The sequence below is a fragment of the Odontesthes bonariensis genome, chromosome 1 (genome assembly GCF_027942865.1).
Source record: "Odontesthes bonariensis isolate fOdoBon6 chromosome 1, fOdoBon6.hap1, whole genome shotgun sequence".
Classification (NCBI taxonomy): Eukaryota; Metazoa; Chordata; class Actinopteri; order Atheriniformes; family Atherinopsidae; genus Odontesthes; species Odontesthes bonariensis.
This window is the reverse complement of record NC_134506.1, coordinates 936,166-959,697: the sequence shown is the minus strand read 5'-3', so window position 1 is coordinate 959,697 and position 23,532 is coordinate 936,166. Positions and strand designations below refer to the sequence as shown.

General features: G+C 43.0%; 1 protein-coding gene across 3 annotated transcripts in view; it reads left to right on the top strand.

Moving 5' to 3' along the window:
- The window catches only part of cemip (cell migration inducing hyaluronidase 1), a 259,435-nt gene that overhangs the window by 105,108 nt on the left and 130,795 nt on the right, over positions 1-23,532 (top strand). For all 3 annotated transcript variants that reach the window (XM_075451606.1, XM_075452951.1, XM_075452260.1), the window contains exons 12-14: positions 16,579-16,748; positions 20,518-20,727; positions 21,104-21,309. In XM_075451606.1, the coding sequence (XP_075307721.1) occupies positions 16,579-16,748; positions 20,518-20,727; positions 21,104-21,309 (586 nt within the window). The remainder of the gene's footprint in view (positions 1-16,578; positions 16,749-20,517; positions 20,728-21,103; positions 21,310-23,532) is intronic.

Below are 23,532 nucleotides of genomic sequence, written 5' to 3'. Positions count from 1 at the left end.
ATACTTTATTTATCCCAGAGGGCAATTAAATGTTGATGTAACTCAATTAAATCAAGGAGTTATTATAGATGCTGATGGCTGCGGGCAGGAAAGATTTCCTGTAGCGGTCCGTTTTGCATCCAAACTGAAGAAGCCTTTGACTGAAGAGACTCTGTTTTCCGATAACAGTCTCATGGAGAGGATGTTCAGGGTTGTCCATAATTCTCTTGATTTTATGCAAAATCCTTCTTTGCATTATTGTCTCCAGAGGTTCCACACTCGTCCCCAGAACAGAACCAGCCTTCTTTATCAGGTTGTTGAGTTGTTTTAGGTCCCTGGTTCTGATGCTGCTGCCCCAACAGATGACGCAAGAGGAAATGACGCTCTCAACAACAGACTTGTAGAAGATCTGCAACATCTTGTTGCAAACCTTGAAGGACCTTAGCTTCCTCAAGAAGTACAGTCTGCTCTGTCCTTTCTTGTAGATTGCTTCACTGTTGTGTCTCCAGTCCAGTCTGTTGTCCAGATGAACACCAAGGTATTTATATTCCTCAACCACCTCCACTTCTTCTCCCATGATGGAAACAGGGTTTGATCTGACCCCGTTTCTCCTGAAATCTACAATCATTTCCTTTGTTTTGTTAACATTCAAGATGAGATGACTGTTCCCACACCATGCCACAAAGCGGTCCACCAGCTCTCTGTACTCAGCTTCTTGTCCATCTCTGATACACCCGACAACTGCAGAGTCATCTGAATATTTCTGTAGATGACAGGAGTCTGACTTGTACTGGAAGTCTGAAGTGTACAGAGTGAAAAGGAATGGTGAGAGTACAGTCCCCTGTGGTGCTCCTGTGCTGCTGATCACCTGGTTAGACACACAATTCTTCAGTCTGACAAACTGTGGTCTGTTTGTCAGGTAGTCATTAATCCAGGTGATTGTTGAGGCCTCCACCTGAGTCTTCTGGAGTTTCAGACAAAGGAGATCAGACTGGATTGTGTTAAATGCACTGGAGAAATCAAAGGACATGATCCTCACAGTGCTGGCTGCTTTGTCCATATGACAGTGGGTTTGTTGAAGCAGGTGTATGATAGCGTCTTCAACTCCAACTCCATGGCGATAAGCAAACTGCAGGGGGTCCTGATATGTGCTGGTTTGCTTACACAGGTGGGTCAACAGGAGTCTCTCCAGGACCTTCATGATGTGGGATGTCAGGCCAACAGGTCTGTAGTCATTAATGTCTGAAGGGTGAGTTTTCTTTGGTACCGGAACCAGACAGGATGTCTTCCACAACAGTGGTACCTTCTAAAACGCACAAGGACAGGTCAGTCTCTTAGTGATGTGAAAGGGAAACTTAGCGCGTAGCGACAGGTACAGCTAGCAAACTAATCAAAGTAAACAGTGTTGTAAACTATATGCAGATCATAGCTTCATTGTTCACTACACGGCGTGGTTGATTTATCTGCAGCAGCCTGTGAAATTGGGGAAGAACTTTGGTCGGCTGGTTCGACCTGGCTTCCCCAGGCTAAGTGTCCTTGGGCAAGACACTGAACCCCACGTTTCCTACCGATAAATCCATCGGTGTATGAATGTGTGTGTGAATGATTAGAAAGCACGCAGTGTGTATAGACGTAGACGTGCTGTATGAGTGTGTGTGAATGGGTGAATGTGACATGTAGTGTTAGAAGCGCTTTGAGTGGTCAGCGAGACTAGAAAAGTGCTATACAAGTACAGTCCATTTATCATTTACCATTTAAGTAGCCCAGGTTAACAGTTACCAAATTAATTGCTAAGCTAAGTCTACATGGATGTAGCTTAACGTTAATCTAATTGCTGTTTTGAAATTGCCTACTTTTACAATTTCAGGGACACCTGATAAAATTCCAGGTTGACACTGTCAAAGAACTGAAAAATGCACTGAAAAAATGTTATGCATGAGAAGTTCAGGCTACTCAGCCAGTTATTAATATGTGTGTTAATGTATCCTGTGGTGCAGAGCAAGCACACATATTTCCAAGTACATTTATATACTTCAAACAAGCTTTCATGGCGTTTCTTCACGTTGGATTGTAATAGCCCTCTTAAGAGGGCCACGCACATGTTCCTATGAATCCCTTGCAGATCTGACGCTGTGACGCTTTGCGGTAAGACGTGTTGCATCACTTCCTGTTACCTTGCTTGTGCACTGTGAAATTTCTTGCTCCGCTTGGAGTACTGATAATCACTTTATTTCGATCTATAACTTACACAATTTTGCATAGTTAAACTCTATAGCTTACCGTTCTGTTCTAACACACTCCTACAGATCTTTATTCTCACTTTTTAACGGTGTGTCTGGTTCTCTAGCGTAGCATGGCTACCGGTTCTCATCCTCCTTCTCCTGCTTTCACCTGCTCCATGTGTCAGATGTTTAGTTACTCCTCTGCCTCCTTTAGCGATAATGGTACATGTAACAAATGTAGTCGTTTTGTAGTTTTGGAGGCGAGGTTATCTGAATTGGAAGCTCGGCTCTGCACTGTTGAAAATCAACCGATAGCGAGCCAGGTCCCTTTAGCCAGTGTGGAGCCACCTAGCGTAGCTAGCTCAATTAGCCTCCCCCTAGCAGAACCTGAGCAGCCAGGATTACAACGTGGCTGGGTGACTGTCAGGAAGAGCCATAGCTCTAAAGTCAAGCCCGTTGTTCACCATCAACCTGTCCACGCTTCTAACAGATTTTCCCCACTCAGCGACACACCCGCTGAGGAATAAACCCTGGTAATTGGCAGCTCTATAGTCAGAAACGTGGCATTAGAGACACCAGCGCCCATAGTCAAATGCATTCCAGGGGCCAGAGCGGGCGACATAGAATCCTATTTAAAACTGCTGGCTAAGGATAAACGTAAATATGGTAAAATAGTTATTCACGTCGGCGTTAATGACACCCGGTTACGCCAATCGGAGGTCACTAAAATTAATGTTGCATCGGTGTGTAATTTTGCCAAAACAATGTCGGACTCCGTAGTTTTCTCTGGACCCCTGCCAAATCTGACCAGTGATGACATGTTTAGCCGCATGTCGTCCTACAATCGCTGGTTGTCTAGATGGTGTCCAGCAAACAACGTGGGCTACATAGATAATTGGCAATCTTTCTGGAGAAAACCTGGTCTGATGAGGAGAGACGGCATCCATCCCACTTTGGAAGGAGCAGCTCTCATTTCTAGAAATATGGATAAATTTATTTGCCACCCTAAAACATGACAACCCAGGGTTCAGACCAGGATGCAGAGTTGTAGTCTTACACACTTCTCTGCAGCTTCCCACCTGCTGCTACCCACCCAATCGATTAACACAAAAGGAGCAAATCCTCATGTGCAAAAAGAAATTATTAAAACAAAAACTTTAACTGAACAAAAACATCAAACTATTAAATGTGGTCTGCTGAATATCAGATCTCTCCTTTCGAAGTCTCTGTTAGTGAATGAGTTGATTTGTGATCATCATATTGATATATGCTGTCTTACAGAAACCTGGCTGCAGCAGGAGGATCATGTTAGCATCATGTTAGCATCATGTTAGCATCATGTTAGCATTAATGAAGCAACTCCCTCTGACTGTTTAAATGTTCACGTTCCTGGAACCACAGGCAGAGGAGGAGGAGTGGCAGCTATCTTCAGATCAGGGTTACTAATCAGTCCCAGACCCAAGATTAGTTTGAGCTCTTTTGAATCTCTGATTCTCAGTTTTTCCCACGCAAAGTGGAAATCCCAGAAACCTCTTGTGTTTGTTGTTGTGTATCGTCCACCTGGCCCTTATTCTGAGTTTCTGTCTGAATTCTCAGTTTTTATCCCAGTTAGTGCTGAGTACAGATAAAGTCATTGTAGTGGGTGACTTTAATATTCATGTAGATGTTGAAAATGACAGCCTGAATATGAACTTTAATTCTATATTGGACTCTATTGGATTTTCACAGACCGACTCACTGCCTTAATAACACCCTTGATCTTGTGCTGACTTATGGCATTGAGAGTGAACAGTTAACAGTGTTCCCTCATAACTCTGTCTTATCTGACCATTTTCTGATAACCTTTGAGTTTACATTACTTGACTATACAGTTTCTGAGAAGAAATTTACGTATAGAAGGTGTCTATCAGAGGATGCTGTAACCAGATTTAAAGAATTAATTCCATCATCCTTTTCTTCACTGCCATGTGCAGATATGACAGAGGACGACTACATAAACTTTACTCCAGCAGCACTTGACTCTCTTGTTGACAGCACTATAGTTTCAATGCGTACAGCACTGGACAATGTTGCCCCTCTGAAAAGGAAGGTAATCAGTCAGAAGAGGTTGGCTCCTTGGTATAATTCACAGCTGCGTGCTTTAAAGCAGACTGCAAGAAAGCTGGAGAGACAGTGGTGTTCCTCTAATTTAGAAGAGTCTCAATTAGTCTGGAAAGATAGTTTAACAATGTATAAGAAAGCCCTTCGTAAAGCTAGAACTGCTTATTATTCATCATTGATAGAAGAGAATAAGAACAATCCCAGGTTTCTCTTCAGCGCTGTAGCCAGTCTGACTAAGAGTCCGAGCTCTGCTGAGCCAGGTATTCCTTTAACTCTCAGCAGTGATGATTTCATGAGCTTCTTTATTAATAAAATTGTTTCTATCAGAGAGAAGATTGATGGAGTGCTTCCCACTATTATCAGTGATGTATCATCAAGTACAGCAGCTTTAGAAGTATCTTTAGAACCTGATTTGTATTTAGACGGCTTCTGCCCAGTTGATCTCTCTGAACTAACAACAGCAATAGTCTCTTCTAAACCATCAACTTGTGTTTTAGACCCAATCCCAACCAGACTGTTCAAGGAGGTTTTTCCATTAATTGACACTTCCATATTGGATCTGATCAATCTGTCTTTGTTGACAGGATATGTACCTCAGACTTTTAAGGTTGCTGTAATTAAACCTTTACTTAAAAAACCTACTCTTGATTCAGAAGTGTTGGCTCATTATAGACCTATATCCAATCTCCCTTTTATGTCTAAAGTTCTTGAAAAAATAGTTGCAGCTCAGCTTTGTGATCACTTACACAGAAATAATCTGTTTGAAGAGTTTCAGTCAGGATTCAGAGTGCATCATAGCACAGAAACTGCACTGCTGAAAGTTACCAATGATCTCCTCTTAGCCTCTGATAGCGGACTTGTGTCTGTGCTTGTCCTGTTGGATCTCAGTGCTGCATTTTATACGGTCGATCACAGTATCTTATTACACAGACTTGAACATGTTATTGGGATTAAAGGAACTGCATTAGGCTGGTTTAAGTCATATTTATCTGATAGATTTCAGTTTGTTCTTGTAAATGAAGAATCTTCCTCACACACCAGAGTAAGTCATGGAGTTCCCCAGGGTTCTGTGCTTGGACCGATTCTTTTCACTTTATACATGCTTCCATTAGGTAACATTATTAGACAGCATGGCATAAATTTCCATTGCTATGCTGATGATACTCAGCTGTACTTATCTATAAAACCAGATGAACCCAATAGGTTGGTCAGACTACAAGCATGTCTTAAAGACATAAAGACCTGGATGACTCAGAACTGTCTGCTTCTAAATTCAGACAAAACTGAAGTCGTTATCTTTGGACCTGAGCGTTTCAGGGAGAAATTGTCTAGCTATATAGTTACTCTAGATGGTATTTCCTTGGCTTCTAGTTCTACAGTGAGGAACCTTGGAGTTATTTTTGACCAGAATTTATCATTTGACTCACATATAAAACAGGTTTCTAGGACTGCCTTCTTTCATCTTCGTAATATTGTTAAAATCAGGAACATCCTGTCTCAGAGTGATGCAGAAAAACTAATTCATGCATTTGTTACTTCAAGGTTGGACTGCTGTAATTCTTTATTATTGGGCTGTCCCACATATTCTCTGAAAAGCCTTCAGTTGATCCAAAATGCTGCAGCCAGAGTTTTGATGAGAACTAACAGGAGAGATCATATTTCTCCAGTTTTAGCTTCTCTTCATTGGCTCCCTGTTAAATTCAGAATAGAATTTTAGATTCTTCTCCTTACATATAAAGCTCTTAATGACCTAGCTCCATCATATCTTAAAGATCTCATTGTAAGATATTTTCCTAACAGAGCACTTCGTTCCCAAACTGCAGGTTTACTTGAGGTTTCCAGAGTTTCTAAAAGTAGAATGGGAGGCAGAGCCTTCAGTTATCAGGCCCCTCTATTGTGGAATAAGCTGCCAGTAAATGTCCGGGAAGCAGACACCCTTTCCACTTTTAAGACCAGGCTTAAAACTTTCCTTTTTTATAAAGCTTATAGTTAGGTCTGTTGAATCTGATAGTGTATCTGCTAGTGTGTCTTGTCCTGCCTCCACCTCTGGCACCCTCTATACTTTCATTACCCCCTACCCGAACCAGGGTTTGAATCCCATTCCTGCTTATCTTACCTCTTTTATTTCTCCCCCTACCCGAACCAGGGTTTGCATCCCCACCCCGCTGTGACTGGTGTGCAGTTGGTGAGAGGCTGAGGTAGCTTGTGGCTGTAAAAAGATGGTTGTTGTGGTGTGAGGAGCAGATCTATATAGGGAGTATAGGGAATTACTCACTGAGTCTGGTCCTTTATTTTATTATTTATTTATTCGTTAGCACAAGTTTCTTGTGTTTACCTTGAATAGGGATGGCTCAGGTAATCCTGAAACATCCCATAGTTAAGCTGCTATAGGCCTAGACTGCTGGGGGGCCTCATCTGTCACACCTTTCCTCACTTTACTCTCTTTATGTATCTGTGATATTATTGTGGTCATTAACTCGTGTTTCCCTGTTCCAACAGATATCCTTTGAATGGTGTTACAGTGCCGCCGCCGCTGCGGCCCTCCCCCCCTTTCTGTCTTCTCAAACCCCAGCTGGTGGAGGCGGATGGCCACCCTTCCTGAGTTTGGTTCTGCCAGAGGTTTCTTCCTGTTAAAAGGGAGTCGTTTCTCTCCACAGTCGCCTCAGGCACGCTCAGGCCGGGAGATTGGACCGAAAAACAAAAAGTTTTCAGTGCAATCTGTTGGTTTTCTTAGCTAGGAAATTGTTTTTGAATTGGCTCTATATGAACGAATTGGATTATTTTATGAATTATGATTATTATTAATTAATTGAATTCCAATTGGCTTGAATTGGACTTACTATCTAAGTGCCTTGAGATGACATTTGTTGTATTTGGCGCTATATAAATAAAAATGAATTGAATTGAATTGAAGTGACCATGCTCTGATCAATTTTGATCCTGCAGTCTATAATGATATTACATATATTGATAATACAGTACATGCATTCATGCCATAACATATAGCATTGCAGTCTTATCTGGACCAAATGGCATGTGTTTAATGTGATAGAACGTTCATTTCAGTCATTTGAGACTTGAGACTTGACTTGTTATTGGTCCTCAAAGACTTGAGACTTGACTTGGACTCGAACACAAAGACTCAAGACTCTACTTGTTGGACTTGGAAAAAAATTACTTGTGAACATGTCTGCTGCAATGATGCTCTGGAATCCCTGCAAGGATTATTCACCAAGCCCACCAGTGGAATCTCCGGAACATCATATGAATGTATCATGAATATTTCTGTGCAGTTGCTCTTAGTGTGAGAGCGAGTGTTTCTACTACATTGTACTTTCCACTGACCTCTATGCTGCTTCCCACTCACGCCTCACTATTATTGATACGTACAGATACATGCAGTACTCATATCAACACATTAGGTATTCTAGTGATTTTAAAAGTCAAATTTTTTCATAAAATGCTGTTTTTTATACTGCATCACAAAATCTTCTCAGAGATTTTCCCCAAAAGAAGAACTGTGACCAAAAATCATTTACAGAGCTATTGCATAATTTACAGAGTAAAGTATGTTTCTTGTATGAACATTATTTCAGCTCACTGGAAATTAGCAGCTTAACATTATCAGTCAGACAGGGACTTCTTTTTTGGAGTAAAATAAAGTCCCCTTAATCTAAACCATGACATTTTAGATATGAATATTGTTTAAAATTACAGTTAGGTGTCTTTTAGGTAAGAATAAGTAATAGACAGTAAGTGCAACCATGCTTCTAAAAAACTTGGGAATGATCCATCCATCCATTTTCTATACCCGCTGAATCCGTCCGGCGGGTCACGGGGGGCTGGAGCCTATCCCAGCGGTCATTGGGCGAGAGGCGGGGTACACTCTGGACAGGCCGCGAGTCCATCACAGGGCGGATTCAATTTTATGAATTTCAATTTAGTTAAGTTTTAGTCATATAGCACCAAATCATGACAAATGCCATCTCAAGGCACTTCAAAGATACAGTCCAATTCATTGTAATATAATAATAATCGAATCAGATTCCAAATTTGTCCAATTTATACAGAGCCAATTTAAAAAAAAAATTACCTAGCTAATGAAATCAACAGATACCACTGAAAACCTAAACCACGCCCTGAACATGCACAAGGCAAATGTGGAAAGAAAAAACTCCCTTAAACTCCATTAAAACACCCATCAGAACCAGAACCAGGAAGGGTGGCCATCCGCCTCGACCAGCTGGGGGCTGAGAGGACAGAAAAGAGGGGACAACAAGCACCATAACACTAGGCCAGGGATACCTGCTGAGAGAGAGAAACACAAGTTAATGACAACAATGATGTCATATGTACATGGAGAGGAAAGAGAGCAGAGGGAGGAGAGGTGTATCATGGGAGGTCCCCCAGCAGTCTAGGCCTATAGCAGCTTAACTATGGGATGTTTCAGGATCACCTGAGCCATCCCTAACTATAAGCTTTATCAAAAAGGAAAGTTTTAAGCCTGGTCTTAAAGGTAGAGAGGGTGTCTGCTTCCTGAAGCCAAACTGGCAGCTAGTTCCACAGAGAGGGGCCTGATAACTGAAGGCTCTGCCTCCCAAACTGGCAGCTGGTTCCACAGAGAGGGGCCTGATAACTGAAGGCTCTGCCTCCCAAACTGGCAGCTGGTTCCACAGAGAGGGGCCTGATAACTGAAGGCTCTGCCTCCCAAACTGGCAGCTGGTTCCACAGAGAGGGGCCTGATAACTGAAGGCTCTGCCTCTCAAACTAGCAGCTGGTTCCACAGAGAGGGGCCAGATAACTGAAGGCTCTGCCTCCCAAACTGGCAGCTGGTTCCACAGAGAGGGGCCTGATAACTGAAGGCTCTGCCTCCCAAACTGGCAGCTGGTTCCACAGAGAGGGGCCTGATAACTGAAGGCTCTGCCTCCCAAACTGGCAGCTGGTTCCTCAGAGAGGGGCCTGATAACTGAAGGCTCTGCCTCCCAAACTGGCAGCTGGTTCCACAGAGAGGGGCCTGATAACTGAAGGCTCTGCCTCCCAAACTGGCAGCTGGTTTCACAGAGAGGAGCCTGATAACTGAAGGCTCTGCCTCCCAAACTGGCAGCTGGTTCCACAGAGAGGGGCCTGATAACTGAAGGCTCTGCCTCCCAAACTGGCAGCTGGTTCCACAGAGAGGGGCCTGATAACTGAAGGCTCTGCCTCCCAAACTGGCAGCTGGTTCCACAGAGAGGGGCCTGATAACTGAAGGCTCTGCCTCCCAAACTGGCAGCTGGTTCCACAGAGAGGGGCCTGATAACTGAAGGCTCTGCCTCCCAAACTGGCAGCTGGTTCCTCAGAGAGGGGCCTGATAACTGAAGGCTCTGCCTCCCAAACTGGCAGCTGGTTCCACAGAGAGGGGCCTGATAACTGAAGGCTCTGCCTCCCAAACTGGCAGCTGGTTTCACAGAGAGGAGCCTGATAACTGAAGGCTCTGCCTCCCAAACTGGCAGCTGGTTCCACAGAGAGGGGCCTGATAACTGAAGGCTCTGCCTCCCAAACTGGCAGCTGGTTCCACAGAGAGGGGCCTGATAACTGAAGGCTCTGCCTCCCAAACTGGCAACTGGTTCCACAGAGAGGGGCCTGATAACTGAAGGCTCTGCCTCCCATTCTACTTTCAGAAACTCTGGGAACCTCAAGTAAACCTGCAGTTTGGGAACGAAGTGCTCTGTTAGGAAAATATCTTACAATGAGATCTTTAAGATATGATGGAGCTCGGTCATTAAAGGGGAACTCCGGTATTTTCAACATTAAGCCTCTTTTCTGAGTCGTCTGCAATGTTTTAGAACCCCCCTCACCGCTTTTTTGATGTTTACTACTGTCTCCGGTATTTGCCTAATTTTGATTCTTCTCAACCTGCTTTAGAATGGCAAGTCATATGCATGTCTTAAAAGGTCCGTAAAAGCACCATAAACGTCCGTTTTCAAAATCATCAACTCACCGGAGTGGTTACTGGTGTGCACTGGTAATCCATATCAAATTTCGTGGCGAAAAGTTGCTTCTGTCGTGTTTTATTTGACATTTTGTACTGGATGTTCGTTGATATTACTCCGCCACCGCTAAGAAAATAGTGCGAGCATGAACGAGCCAGAGTTTTGATGAGAACTAACAGGAGAGATCATATTTCTCCAGTTTTAGCTTCTCTTCATTGGCTCCCTGTTAAATTCAGAATAGAATTTAAGATTCTTCTCCTTACATATAAAGCTCTTAATGACCGAGCTCCATCATATCTTAAAGATCTCATTGTAAGATATTTTCCTAACAGAGCATTTCGTTCCCAAACTGCAGGTTTACTTGAGGTTCCCAGAGTTTCTAAAAGTAGAATGGGAGGCAGAGCCTTCAGTTATCAGGCCCCTCTCTTGTGGAATAAGCTGCCAGTAAATGTCCGGGAAGCAGACACCCTTTCCACTTTTAAGACCAGGCTTAAAACTTTCCTTTTTTATAAAGCTTATAGTTAGGTCTGTTGAATCTGATAGTGTATCTGCTAGTGTGTCTTGTTCTGCCTCCACCTCTGGCACCCTCTATACTTTCATTACCCCCTACCCGAACCAGGGTTTGAATCCCATTCCCGCTTATCTTACCTCTTTTATTTCTCCCCCTACCCGAACCAGGGTTTGCATCCCCACCCCGCTGTGACTGGTGTGCAGTTGGTGAGAGGCTGAGGTAGCTTGTGGCTGTAAAAAGATGGTTGTTGTGGTGTGAGGAGCAGATCTATATAGGGAGTATAGGGAATTACTCACTGAGTCTGGTCCTTTATTTTATTATTTATTTTTTCGTTAGCACAAGTTTCTTGTGTTTACCTTGAATAGGGATGGCTCAGGTAATCCTGAAACATCCCATAGTTAAGCTGCTATAGGCCTAGACTGCTGGGGGGCCTCATCTGTCACACCTTTCCTCACTTTACTCTCTTTATGTATATGTGATATTATTGTGGTCATTAACTCGTGTTTCCCTGTTCCAACAGATATCCTTTGAATGGTGTTACAGTGCCACCGCCGCTGCGGCCCTCCCCCCTCCCCCCCCTTCTGTCTTCTCAAACCCCAGCTGGTGGAGGCGGATGGCCACCCTTCCTGAGTCTGGTTCTGCCAGAGGTTTCTTCCTGTTCAAAGGGAGTCGTTTCTCTCCACAGTCGCCTCAGGCACGCTCAGGACGGGAGATTGGACCGAAAAACAAAAAAAAGTTTTCAGTGCAATCTGTTGGTTTTCTTAGCTAGGAAATTGTTTTTGAATTGGCTCTATATTATTATTAATTAACTGAATTCCAATTGGCTTGAATTGGACTTACTATCTAAGTGCCTTGAGATGACATTTGTTGTATTTGGCGCTATATAAATAAAAATAAATTGAATTGAACGAGCTGCCAACGGACTTGCCATTCTGAAGGAGGTTGAGATGAATCAAAATTAGGCAAATACCGGAGACAGTAGTAAACATCAAAAAAGCGGTGAGGGGGGTTCTAAAACATTGCAGACGACTCAGAAAAGAGGTTTAATGTTGAAAATACCGCAGTTCCCCATTAAGAGCTTTATATGTAAGGAGAAGAATCTTAAATTCTATTCTGAATTTAACAGGGAGCCAATGAAGAGAAGCTAAAACTGGAGAAATATGATCTCTCCTGTTAGTTCTCATCAAAACTCTGGCTGCAGCATTTTGGATCAGCTGAAGGCTTTTCAGAGAATATGTGGGACAGCCCAATAATAAAGAATTACAGTAGTCCAATCCTGAAGTAACAAATGCATGGAGCAGTTTTTCTGCATCACTGAGACAGGATGTTCCTGATTTTAACAATATTACGAAGATGAAAGAAGGCAGTCCTAGAAACCTGTTTTATATGAGCGTCAAATGATAAGTTCTGGTCAAAAATAACTCCAAGGTTCTTCACTGTAGAACTAGAAGCCAAGGAAATACCATCTAGAGTAACTATATAGCTAGACAATTTCTCCCTGAAACGCTCAGGTCCAAAGATAACGACTTCAGTTTTGTCTGAATTTAGAAGCAGACAGTTCTGAGTCATCCAGGTCTTTATGTCTTTAAGACATGCTTGTAGTCTGACCAACCTATTGGGTTCATCTGGTTTTATAGATAAGTACAGCTGAGTATCATCAGCATAGCAATGGAAATTTATGCCATGCTGTCTAATAATGTTACCTAATGGAAGCATGTATAAAGTGAAAAGAATCGGTCCAAGCACAGAACCCTGAGGAACTCCATGACTTACTCTGGTGTGTGAGGAAGATTCTTCATTTACAAGAACAAATTGAAATCTATCAGATAAATATGACTTAAACCAGCCTAATGTAGTTCCTTTAAAGCTGCGGTCGGCAACTTTTTTTTAGTCATATTAGCTTGAACTGTCATGGGATTCTGGAAGTAGAATATTAAATGGGCTGTTTAGGAAAAATAACGAAATCTGTAGCTCCCTCTGAAGCCTGTAATCATGCTTACAAAAACCGAGCGCTCCCGGCTGTTTTTAACCAATCAAGTTAGGGTGGAGGAATCCTACCTGTCAATCACAGCTTGTGCACACGCTGCTGAGCGTGAGTCTGCCCCAGCTTGTGTGCGCTCACACTGGTGTGAACTCACGTGCACAACCTCGTCCACAGAGGGGGAGGGGTTTGGGGGGCGATTCGGAGCTTGTTAGAGGTTGGGGGAGGGACCTGAAAGTTGTATCAGTTCGAATTTTCCGACTTAAGACTCGGTATTTTGAAAACCTGCCGACTGCAGCTTTAATCCCAATAACATGTTCAAGTCTCTGTAATAAGATACTGTGATCGACCGTATCAAATGCAGCACTGAGATCCAACAGGACAAGCACAGACACAAGTCCGCTATCAGAGGCTAAGAGGAGATCATTGGTAACTTTCAGCAGTGCAGTTTCTGTGCTATGATGCACTCTGAATCCTGACTGAAACTCTTCAAACAGATTATTTCTGTGGAAATGATCACAAAGTTGAGCGGCAGCTATCTTTTTCACGAATTTTAGACAAAAAAGGGAAAATTGGATATAGGTCTATAATGAGCCAACACTTCTGAATCAAGAGTAGGTTTTTTAAGTAAAGGTTTAATTACAGCAACCTTAAAAGGCTGAGGTACATATCCTGTCAACAAAGACAGATTGATCAAATCCAATATGGAAGTGTCGATAAAGGGGAAAACCTCTTTGAATAGAATAGAATAGAATAGAATGAATAGAAAAATACTTTATTTATCCCCCAATGGGGGAAATTCAAATTCGTCAAGTAGCTCAACATTTTTTTAAATATTTACAATGATTGAATTTACAACAAAAAAACAACAATAATAATTCTACTACTAACTAAATAATAATAAATGACTAAATGGCAAAATAAACAAATAAATAAAAATCAATCAATCAATTTGAGAAGAACTCAGCAGTCACTGTTATAAAGCCCTCTGGCTGTGGGAACAAAGGCCCTCCTGAAGCTCTCAGTCCTGCAGCCTCTCACTGCAGCTGCTCCTCTGTCCTGCAGGATGCTGTGGAGAGGATGTTTATTATTCTCCATCACAGAATCTAACTTCCTCCTCATCCGCTGCTCCACCACAGCACAGAGAGGGTCCAGCCTTCTGCCTACAACAGAACCAGCCTTTTTCACCAGTTTGTCCAGGCGCCTACAGTTTCTGTCTGTAGTGCAACTCCCCCAGCAGACAGCAGCATAGAACAGTGCACTCTCAATGATAGTGTGATAAAACATACTCATCATATCACTGCAGACATTGAAGGACCTGAGCCGTCTCAGGAAAAAGAGACGGCTCTGGCCCCTCCTGTACACTGCGTCTATGTTGGCAGACCACTCCAGTTTATTATCCAGCACCTCCCCCAGGTATTTGCAGGTCTGAACAGTCTCTATCTCCCCTCCATCAATGCAGACTGACTGGTATGGAGTTTTAGATCTCCTGAAGTCCACCACCAGCTCTTTGGTTTTGGTGGTGTTCAGGAGCAAACAGTTCTTTTTGGTCCAGTCAGTAAAGGCCTCCACAAGGTCCCTGTACTCCTTCTCCTGTCCACCACGCACACATGCCACAACAGCCGTATCATCAGAATACTTCTGAATGTGGCAGGACTCTGAGTTGTACCTGAAGTCTGATGTGTACAGGGTGAAAAGAAAAGGAGCCAAAACAGTACCCTGCGGAGCCCCAGTACTGCATTCCAGTGTTCCAGAAACACATTTCCCCATCCTGACATACTGTGGTCTGTGTCAGGTGTGGATGAGGGGATGGAGGACACGGATGCGGACTTTAAAGGAAAACTGAATTTATTTAACAAACAAAACAAAGTTCAAACCAAAAGCGCGGCTGAGCCGGATTAAAAAAAAACATAATTGGGAAAAACAAACAAGACTTTCATGGCATGGAATAAATAAATACTTAGCTTCGTGAAATCAAGGAACATGGAGTAAGCAGGAATCGTGCATGGATGGCAAACATGACAAACAGAGATCTGGCAAACTAAGAGGGGAGACTGGAAACTAAATAGGGAGTGAGAGTGATTGGAGAGTGAGTGCAGCTGAGGGAAAAAACACAGGTGAAGTGAGTGAACTAATAAACAGAGTGCAGGGAAACTAAGACGTGACTAAAAACTAAACATGGACTGAACACAAAAACATAACCTAAAACGTGAAACTAAAAACGAGAGCACCGCCAGAGCTGACCTGATGAGGGGCATCAAAGAGGCCAAGGATTCCTACAAGAGGAAAATGGAGGGATGCCTGACTGACAACAACCCACGGCAGATGTGGAGGGGCATCCAGGCCCTAACCAACTACAAAGGCCACCCCCCCCTCCCACACCCTCCAGCAGCAGCAGCAGCAGCACACTGGCAGAGGAGCTGAAAAGCTTCTTTAAGCCGGGTTTGAGACCACCACCACCACACACCTGCAGTCACCGCCCCACTTGGCTCCAGTTCTCCTCCTCTCTCTTTCTCTCTCCAGGAGCATGAGGGGAGGAAAAACCTTAGAGCACTGAACCCCAGGAAAGCTGCTGGCCCGGACGGTATTCCGGGGGCATTGATTAAAGCATGTGCAGACCAAAAGCAGTGATTCTCACCAAATTCTTCAACCTCTCCCTGACACATGCCACCATCACCACATGTCACTGAAGGCCTCCACCATCATCCTCATCCCCCAAAAACCTGGCATAGACAGTCTAAATGATTACAGACCCATTGCCCTCACGTCTGTAATCATGAAGTGCCTGGAATGATCAGTCTCCCAGAACATCAGTGACTGCCTCCCTCCCTCCTTTGACCCACACCCGTTGGCTTACAGGGCAAAGCGGTCCACAGAGGACGCCATCGCCCTCACACTGAGTCACCTGGAGAACAAAAAGAGCTATGTGAGGATGCTCTTTGTGGATTACAGCTCAGCGTTCAACACAATAATCCCAGACATTATTTTTGACAAACTGCTTCAACTACAGAACAGACGAGACCACACCCCCCTCCTCATAAATGGAGAACCGGTGGAAACTGTCCCCCCCTTCAAGTTTCTGGGCACCCACATCTCCTGGACGTTTAACATCAGGGCCCTAGTGAGGAAGGCTCAGCAGCAGCTTCACTTCCTGCGCGTCCTCAGGAAGAACAAGCTGAACACAAAGCTGCTACTGGCCTTCTATCACTCCTCTGTGGAGAGCGTTCCAACATCCTGCCTGGGTGTGTGGTTCACAGGCTCCACAGCCGAGGACAGGAAGGCCATGCAGAGGGTCATAAACACTGCCCAAAGGATCATCAGCTGCCCTCTGCCCAACCAGGAACACCTCTCCACATCCTGCTGCGTCAAGAAAACCAAGGCCCTCACAGGAGAGCCCTCACCCTGCCTACCCCGTTTGATCTGTTAAAGATTGAGCCTTGAGATAACTTTTGTTATGAGTTGGGGCTGTATAAACAAAACTATATTGAATTGAACTTTATTTGATTATAAGATTAATAACATATCATTTATTCTGATCTATGATTAATTGTTAATCTTATTAAGGGGCAGCTGAAGCTGAGGCAGAAGAGTGGCCATATGCCACTCGGAGGGTTGGTGGTTTCTATCATTTGCATGAGATAAAGAAGAAAAGCATTGCATAGCATGTTACACTGAAGAGACTAAAAAGTGCTACGTGTGTGTGCGTGTGTGTATGCGTGTGTGTGCGTGTGTACGTGTGCGTGCGTGTGTGTGTGTGTGTGTGTACGTGTGCCTGTGTGTGCGTGCATGTGTGTGTGTGTTCGTGTGTCACCGTAGGTAAGACCCAGTTCATCCACATGGGTGAAGAGGTGGATGGGGTGGATATGAGAGCGGAGGTGGGGCTGCTGACTCGTAATATCCTGCTCCGTGGTGAGACTGAGCCCAGCTGTTATGGCCAGGAAGCCTGCAAATTCTTCGACTTTGACACTTTCGGAGGACACTTAAAGGTACACAGTTGTAGAAACAGTCATTGTATTTGAAAAAGGTGGTGGAGAGGCAGAGGTTCAACAGGACACAGATCTGATCAGGAGTGAAGTTGGTTCTGTCGTTCAGTGAGGTGATAATGACGTCATGACATGACACGTTCGGTGACATGTGACTGCAACAACCTTCTCTGCAATCAGCTGATAGTTCAGAACTGAAGAAGCCTTTCGGATGAGGTGAAATGTCTTCAAGATCCAAGAAGAAGTCCAGTTGCTCTTATGAGAAGAGAAATCAACATTTTACTACTAGCCCATTTGGTTAGTGTGATCACAAACGTGGTACAATCAGTAAATACTTAGAGAAGGTAAGAATTCTGAGCACGTCAGTGCTGGACATCACAAAGAAATTCACTGTCTCCTGGCTACCATAATCATGCAACATTTCCTGATGATACCATTGGTCAAATATTGACAATAATTATTATTAAATTGCTAAATGGGCCATTTAAAGCTCAAATGACCTTTTGATAGAGGTGTTAACAGTAGGCTTTGGTGAGTGCGAAAACCTTCCTTAATGCAATGATTTAATAATCATTTTTTGTCTGGGTTTAATAGTTGAAGAGCAGATACTGAATACTTAATATACTGACAACAGAACATGCATCACTTTGTTAAAATGTGAAATATTGGGATATGTTAGTAAGTGGCCTGTGCCACATCATTTAGACCCTGTGAAGCCCCTTTCACGTCTGCACTGCTTTCCAAAAGTCTGGTGACAACTGATCGTATCTGTGTCATGTCCAAATAATTCTGTTTTTCGTTTGTGCCTCTGCCTTTCAGCCCAACACAGGTCAAGGCAGATTGTATTGTATGTAGACTTTTTGACTTTACTGGCTTCATGCTGGGTCTGCATCAGCTGTTTCTGTTGACATATTAGTGGTTTTGAGTTGAGATTTTACACTGCAACGAGTACTGTCCTCAACATCTCTTTTGAGCCTGAAGTGTGGGGCGCTTGGCCTTGAAGGCTTCTTGTAGCTCTCTCTCACTTCCGTTAAAATTGTTACCCTGATCAGACCAGAGCTTTGCTGGTTCACTTAGTCTTGCAGTAAAGCTCTGTAACACCATCAAAAATGAGTCAGTCAAGGCTGGACAGACTATCCAAATGAACTGCACTTTGTCAGGCACTGTAAACAGGATTCCCCATTTTTTCTTGCGTCAATGTCTGACCTTATCAGTGAGGGGCCCAAAACAATCCACACCTGTGAAAAAGAAGGGGGGCTTCACCATCCCGAGTTCGGATGGTGGTTGATCTGCCATCCTGGGTGCAGCAGGAGTGGCTCTCTACCTCTGGCTGTCAGGGCAGGAATATTGATGATGCTTAATAAGTTTGCAGCAATGCAGGACCCAATATTTGCTGTCCAGTTCAGTAGAGACTCTGCTCCTCCATGATGGAGGCTCTTGTCTGTGTCCTGAATGATTAGCTGCATCACTTTATGACCAGTGTGGGAGAGAAGTGTCATGACATGGCCTAATTACACCGTGTGCCTTGTTGTCCGGTTCATATGAATATTGTTTAAGGTTAGAATGAGCTTTGTTTACGATAATGGCGAAAGCCAGGCGCCTGAGAGAGATTGGGCTTGAGCCACGTACGCATTGTATGATACAGAAGGCTTGGCACAAACTGAGGTCAAAGGGAATTTCCGGACATTCTGAAATGCACATGTCTCTGTGACGGTTTGTTCAATAAATTCCCCATGAGAGGCTGACTACGGAGCTTCCGACTCCTTTTTCTCCACAACACAAGGGACTCGAATAAGTGAGAGGATGGCCACCACACCTGGATGAGTCTCATTGTCTCATCATACTTCAGTGCCAGAGAGAGCAGCCTGCTGATGGCAGATATTGGCTAACCAGAACTCAGGAGGCTGGACAAAGCTGTCCTGCTGGGCTTGTATTAGGATTTTTCTCTCTGCCTCAATATAATATTTAGCAGATAGATCAGCTTGGTCCACTGCTGCTCCATGATGGAACTGTGCAACAGCTTCTGTCATAGCTCTAAAAATGAGTTTATATCTGGCAGGGGAGGATTTTCAACAATTGTACTGTGGAAGCATATTATTGGTTTTTGCAGTTTTGTTGAATCCTCTGTTTTACTTGTTACTGGCAGTGTGGGACAGTATATATGTATGTATGTATATATATATATATGTATATATATATATATATATATATATGTATATACAGTGCCTTGCGAAAGTATTTGGCCCCCTTGAACTTTTCAACCTTTTGCCACATTTCAGGCTTCAAACATAAAGATATAAAATTTAAATTTTTTGTGAAGAATCAATAACAAGTGGGACACAATCGTGAAGTGGAATGAAATTTATTGGATGTGCCAAACTTTTTTAACAAATAAAAAACTGAAAAGTGGAGCGTGCAATATTATTCGGCCCCTTTACTTTCAGTGCAGCAAACTCACTCCAGAAGTTCAGTGAGGATCTCTGAATGATCCAGTGTTGTCCCAAATGACTGATGATGATAAACAGAATCCACCTGTGTGTAATCAAGTCTCCGTATAAATGCAGCTGCTCTGTGATAGTCTCAGGATTCTGTTCAAAGCGCAGAGAGCATCATGAAGACCAAGGAACACACCAGGCAGGTCCCAGATACTGTTGTGGAGAAGTTTAAAGCCGGATTTGGATACAAAAATGTTTCCCAAGCTTTAAACATTCCAAGGAGCACTGTGCAAGCAATCATATTGAAATGGAAGGAGTATCAGACCACTGCAAATCTACCAAGACCCGGCCGTCCCTCTAAACTTTCATCTGGAACAAGGAGAAGACTGATCACAGATGCAGCCCAGAGGCCCATGATCACTCTGGATGAACAGCAGAGATCTACAGCTGAGCTGGGAGAGTCTGTCCATAGGACAACAATCAGCCGTACACTGCACAAATCTGGCCTTTATGGAAGAGTGGCAAGAAGAAAGCCATTTCTCAAAGATATCCATAAAACGTCTGGTTTAAAGTTTGCCACAAGCCACCTGGGGGACACACCAAACATGTGGAAGAAGGTGCTCTGGTCAGATGAAACCAAAATCCAACTGTTTGGCCACAATGCAAAACGATATGTTTGGCGTAAAAGCAACACAGCTCATCACCCTGAACACACCATCATTAATGTCAAACGTGGTGGCAGCATCATGGTTTGGGCCTGCTTTTCATCAGCAGGGACGGGGAAGATGGTCAAAGTTGATGGGAAGACGGATGGGGCCAAATACAGGACCATTCTGGAAGAAAACCTGTTGGAGTCTGCAAGAGACCTGAGACTGGGACGGAGATTTATCTTCCAACAAGACAATGATCCAAAACATAAAGCCAAATCTACAATGGAATGGTTCCCAAATAAACGTATCCAGGTGTTGGAATGGCCAAGTCAAAGTCCAGACCTGAATCCAATCCAGAATCTGTGGAAAGAGCTGAAGACTGCTGTTCACAAACGCTCTCCATCCAACCTCACTGAGCTCCAGCTGTACAGCAAGAAGAATGGGCAAGAATTTCAGTCTCTCAAACTGATAGAGACATAGCCCATCTTTGTGTTTGAAGCCTGAAATGTGGCAAAAGGTTGAAAAGTTCAAGGGGGCCGAATACTTACGCAAGGCACTGTATCTATATGCATACATACTTATTTACATACTCTTTTTTTTTGTCTCTTTTAACATGTTTAAAATTTTTATATCATTTAATTTCTCTGAGTGATGCAATAAGTTTACTTTATCTGCCATCATTATCAGGTGGAGCGGGGCTTCAGCGCTGTTCATATGTCTGGCATGGAACTCCAGCACATGGGCCAGCAAACAATGGGTCACTATCCAGTCCATTTTCACATGAACGGAGACGTGGATGAGAGGGGAGGCTACAGCACCCCAACTTCTGTCAGTGATCTATCCATTCACCACTCTTTTTCCCGATGTGTAACCATCCATGGCACCAATGGACTACTGGTCAGTTGAGAATTATCCATAAAATTTAAACTGTTTTTCATTTCACGCATTTTTAAAGTACAGAAAGAACTAGATGTTAGTTGACAATTTCCCAACATGGCAAACGGTTCTTTAAAAGTAAATGATATGTTGTGATTTCACATGTCGTGTTTGTCCAGTTTGCTCAGAGCTATTTTTTTAACTTACATACTCAGAACATGCTACATTAACCAAAATTCAGAACAAATTACTCAGCCAGACATATACCAAATAAACTTGAAAGACACATGAAACTGGAAAGTGAATGAAAATGAATAGATACAATTCACCAATCCAGTGGTTTAACAATGAGGTCTTAAAGCTAATGCTGATATCATCCAATTCAATTGCATCCCAGGTGAAGGATGTGGTTGGCTATGATACACTTGGCCACTGTTTCTTTACGGAGGATGGTGCCGAGGAGAGGAACACATTTGAGCACTGTCTGGGTCTAATGGTGAGAGCCGGGACCCTGCTACCTTCAGACAGAGACAGCACAATGTGCCGCATTATCACGGATGGAGCTCATCCAGGATATATAGCTAACCCGCGTCAAGACTGCAGGTAAGGCACATACATGAACTGCAGCCAGTTTTTTTTTTTTTTTTTGTCTTGTCAAACCATTGGAGGATCTCCACCTGATATTCCAGGTTGAAGTATTCCAAAGATACTGAATACTGGACACCAGGCTGAACTTGGAAACAAACCCGTGTCTCTCCATTTACTTATTTTTCCTGCTGCACTGAGCCAGCCCAAATTCTAACCCCCCCACTCCCCTTTGGCAAAGTGGAACATAGTCACAGTAATTTGTACATCTGACATTCAAAGTTCTTGGGGTACATTTGAATGGGTTTAGATAACACTCTTAGCAATGCAACATTCTGCACAAAGACATTTTGAAGCTAATGTTCAAACTGGACATGATATTGGGGTCCCAGCTGCCCCAGGGCAAAACATAATGGGCACCTGCACTGGTTTCCAGTCCATCCCAGGGCTAACACTCACTGAGACAGACAACCATGCAGAGCAAAACTCACATCTACAGTTAATTTTGGACAGTGAGAGCAGAAAGGGGAGCACCTGGAGTAAACCTCCATGGGCACAGGGAGAACACAGTTAAGGTTCGGGGCCCCATTGATAGTCACTGTACCAGCACAAATTCATCTCAAACTGATCAGATTACTACACTTCTTTTAAAAGATTAGTGCAGTGGTGGTCTGTAATAAATTCTTTAAAATCCTGCACGTCTTCATGTTTCTTGAGTCTTGAGTTATAAAGTAAACAAAGATACCAGTGGTGATCAAGACAACTTCAAACCAGAACAGAGACACTCTATGACACCAAGCCAACACTCTTAACCCACACTCTGTTGAGATGAGAAAGACAGAACATTATTTTAATGCAGAGAAAATTTATTCATATGTAATTACTACATATAATTTTTCTTAAAGGTATGAAAATGAAATAACAGTACCTGAATAACCTGACAAAATATTTATTTTCCTGTTAAAGGGCCGATGCCAAATAATTTCTTTTCTTTTTTTTTTTTGTTAATTGTAACTGTCTCTTGTAATTCTTTTTTCACACAGTCACACTTCTGTCCCTCAGGAGAAAATCATAGTGGTTCAATCTACTGCAGACTTACTGCAACCCCATTACCTAATTCTAACCTAAAATGAACCCTCACCTTGGACCAAATCTTCAAGCTTGATTGGAAAGATGCTTTGTATCTTCAAGATGGTTTCAAGTTTCCACAATGTGACGGTACCAGTACATTTGGTTCCCCCACAATATAAGTAACAGAAATGCACATTCTCTCTCTCACACACAAAGTCATTAAACAAGAACAGCTTTCAGTCAATCCAATTATTCTGGATTGATTTGAAAGACATTTCTCATCCACTTCATGTTTTCTGCTCGTGGCACACTTGACTAAAATGTATTGTTCTCAACTGAACAATTGTATCTAACACATTTACATCTATAATGGGGACGAGATTGAGAAAGGAACAAGGGAGTTTAAAAGCTGGAAATGAACTATCATAAATTTTACAGTGAGCGACAATGAGGGACATTCTTACTGCAATTATGTTTAATTGATTTAGTCTTGAACCACAGTGATGAATACCGTTTTATTTGAAAATCATAGCATATAATGATATAGATGAAATAGACATAATGTTCTCCTCCCTGAAGTTCCTGTTCCCAGGGGTTTTCACAGCGAGCCAGCCTCCAGACGGCTCACACAGTGCCACAGCTTCTTGCTTCCCCTTGCTGTTATTCTTGGAGCTGGACTACCCCTGTGAGCACTGAGCTACTTAGCATCCGAGCTAGTCATAACACATTGAATATGTAAATGTATGTGTTATGACCCATGGTCAAATTCAGGGTCGGCAACCATAAGAACCATTTGGACCCGTTTCCCACAGAAAATAAAACACCGGGAGCGACAAAACTCTTTTGACATCTAAAATGAAGAGAACACTGCATATATATCGTTTTTTACCATGAAGCTTTGTATAAAAAAAACTTTAGTGTGTTGCATTTATGAAATCAATCAACTGCTACAGAGAAAACAAAATTTGACATCTGCATACAACAAAAACATTTTTTACTCCAAAAAGAAAAAGACGGTGGGTTGAGGGTTATAATTCTCAATGTCTATTTGAGTCCTCCTTGTATTTATGAAAAAAAAGCTTTCCATCTGCAGCAAATCCGTCCGGATACTTTTCAGCAAAAAATAATGTGTAATTATTCAGGAAATATCTTGCAACATTTGCCTTTTTG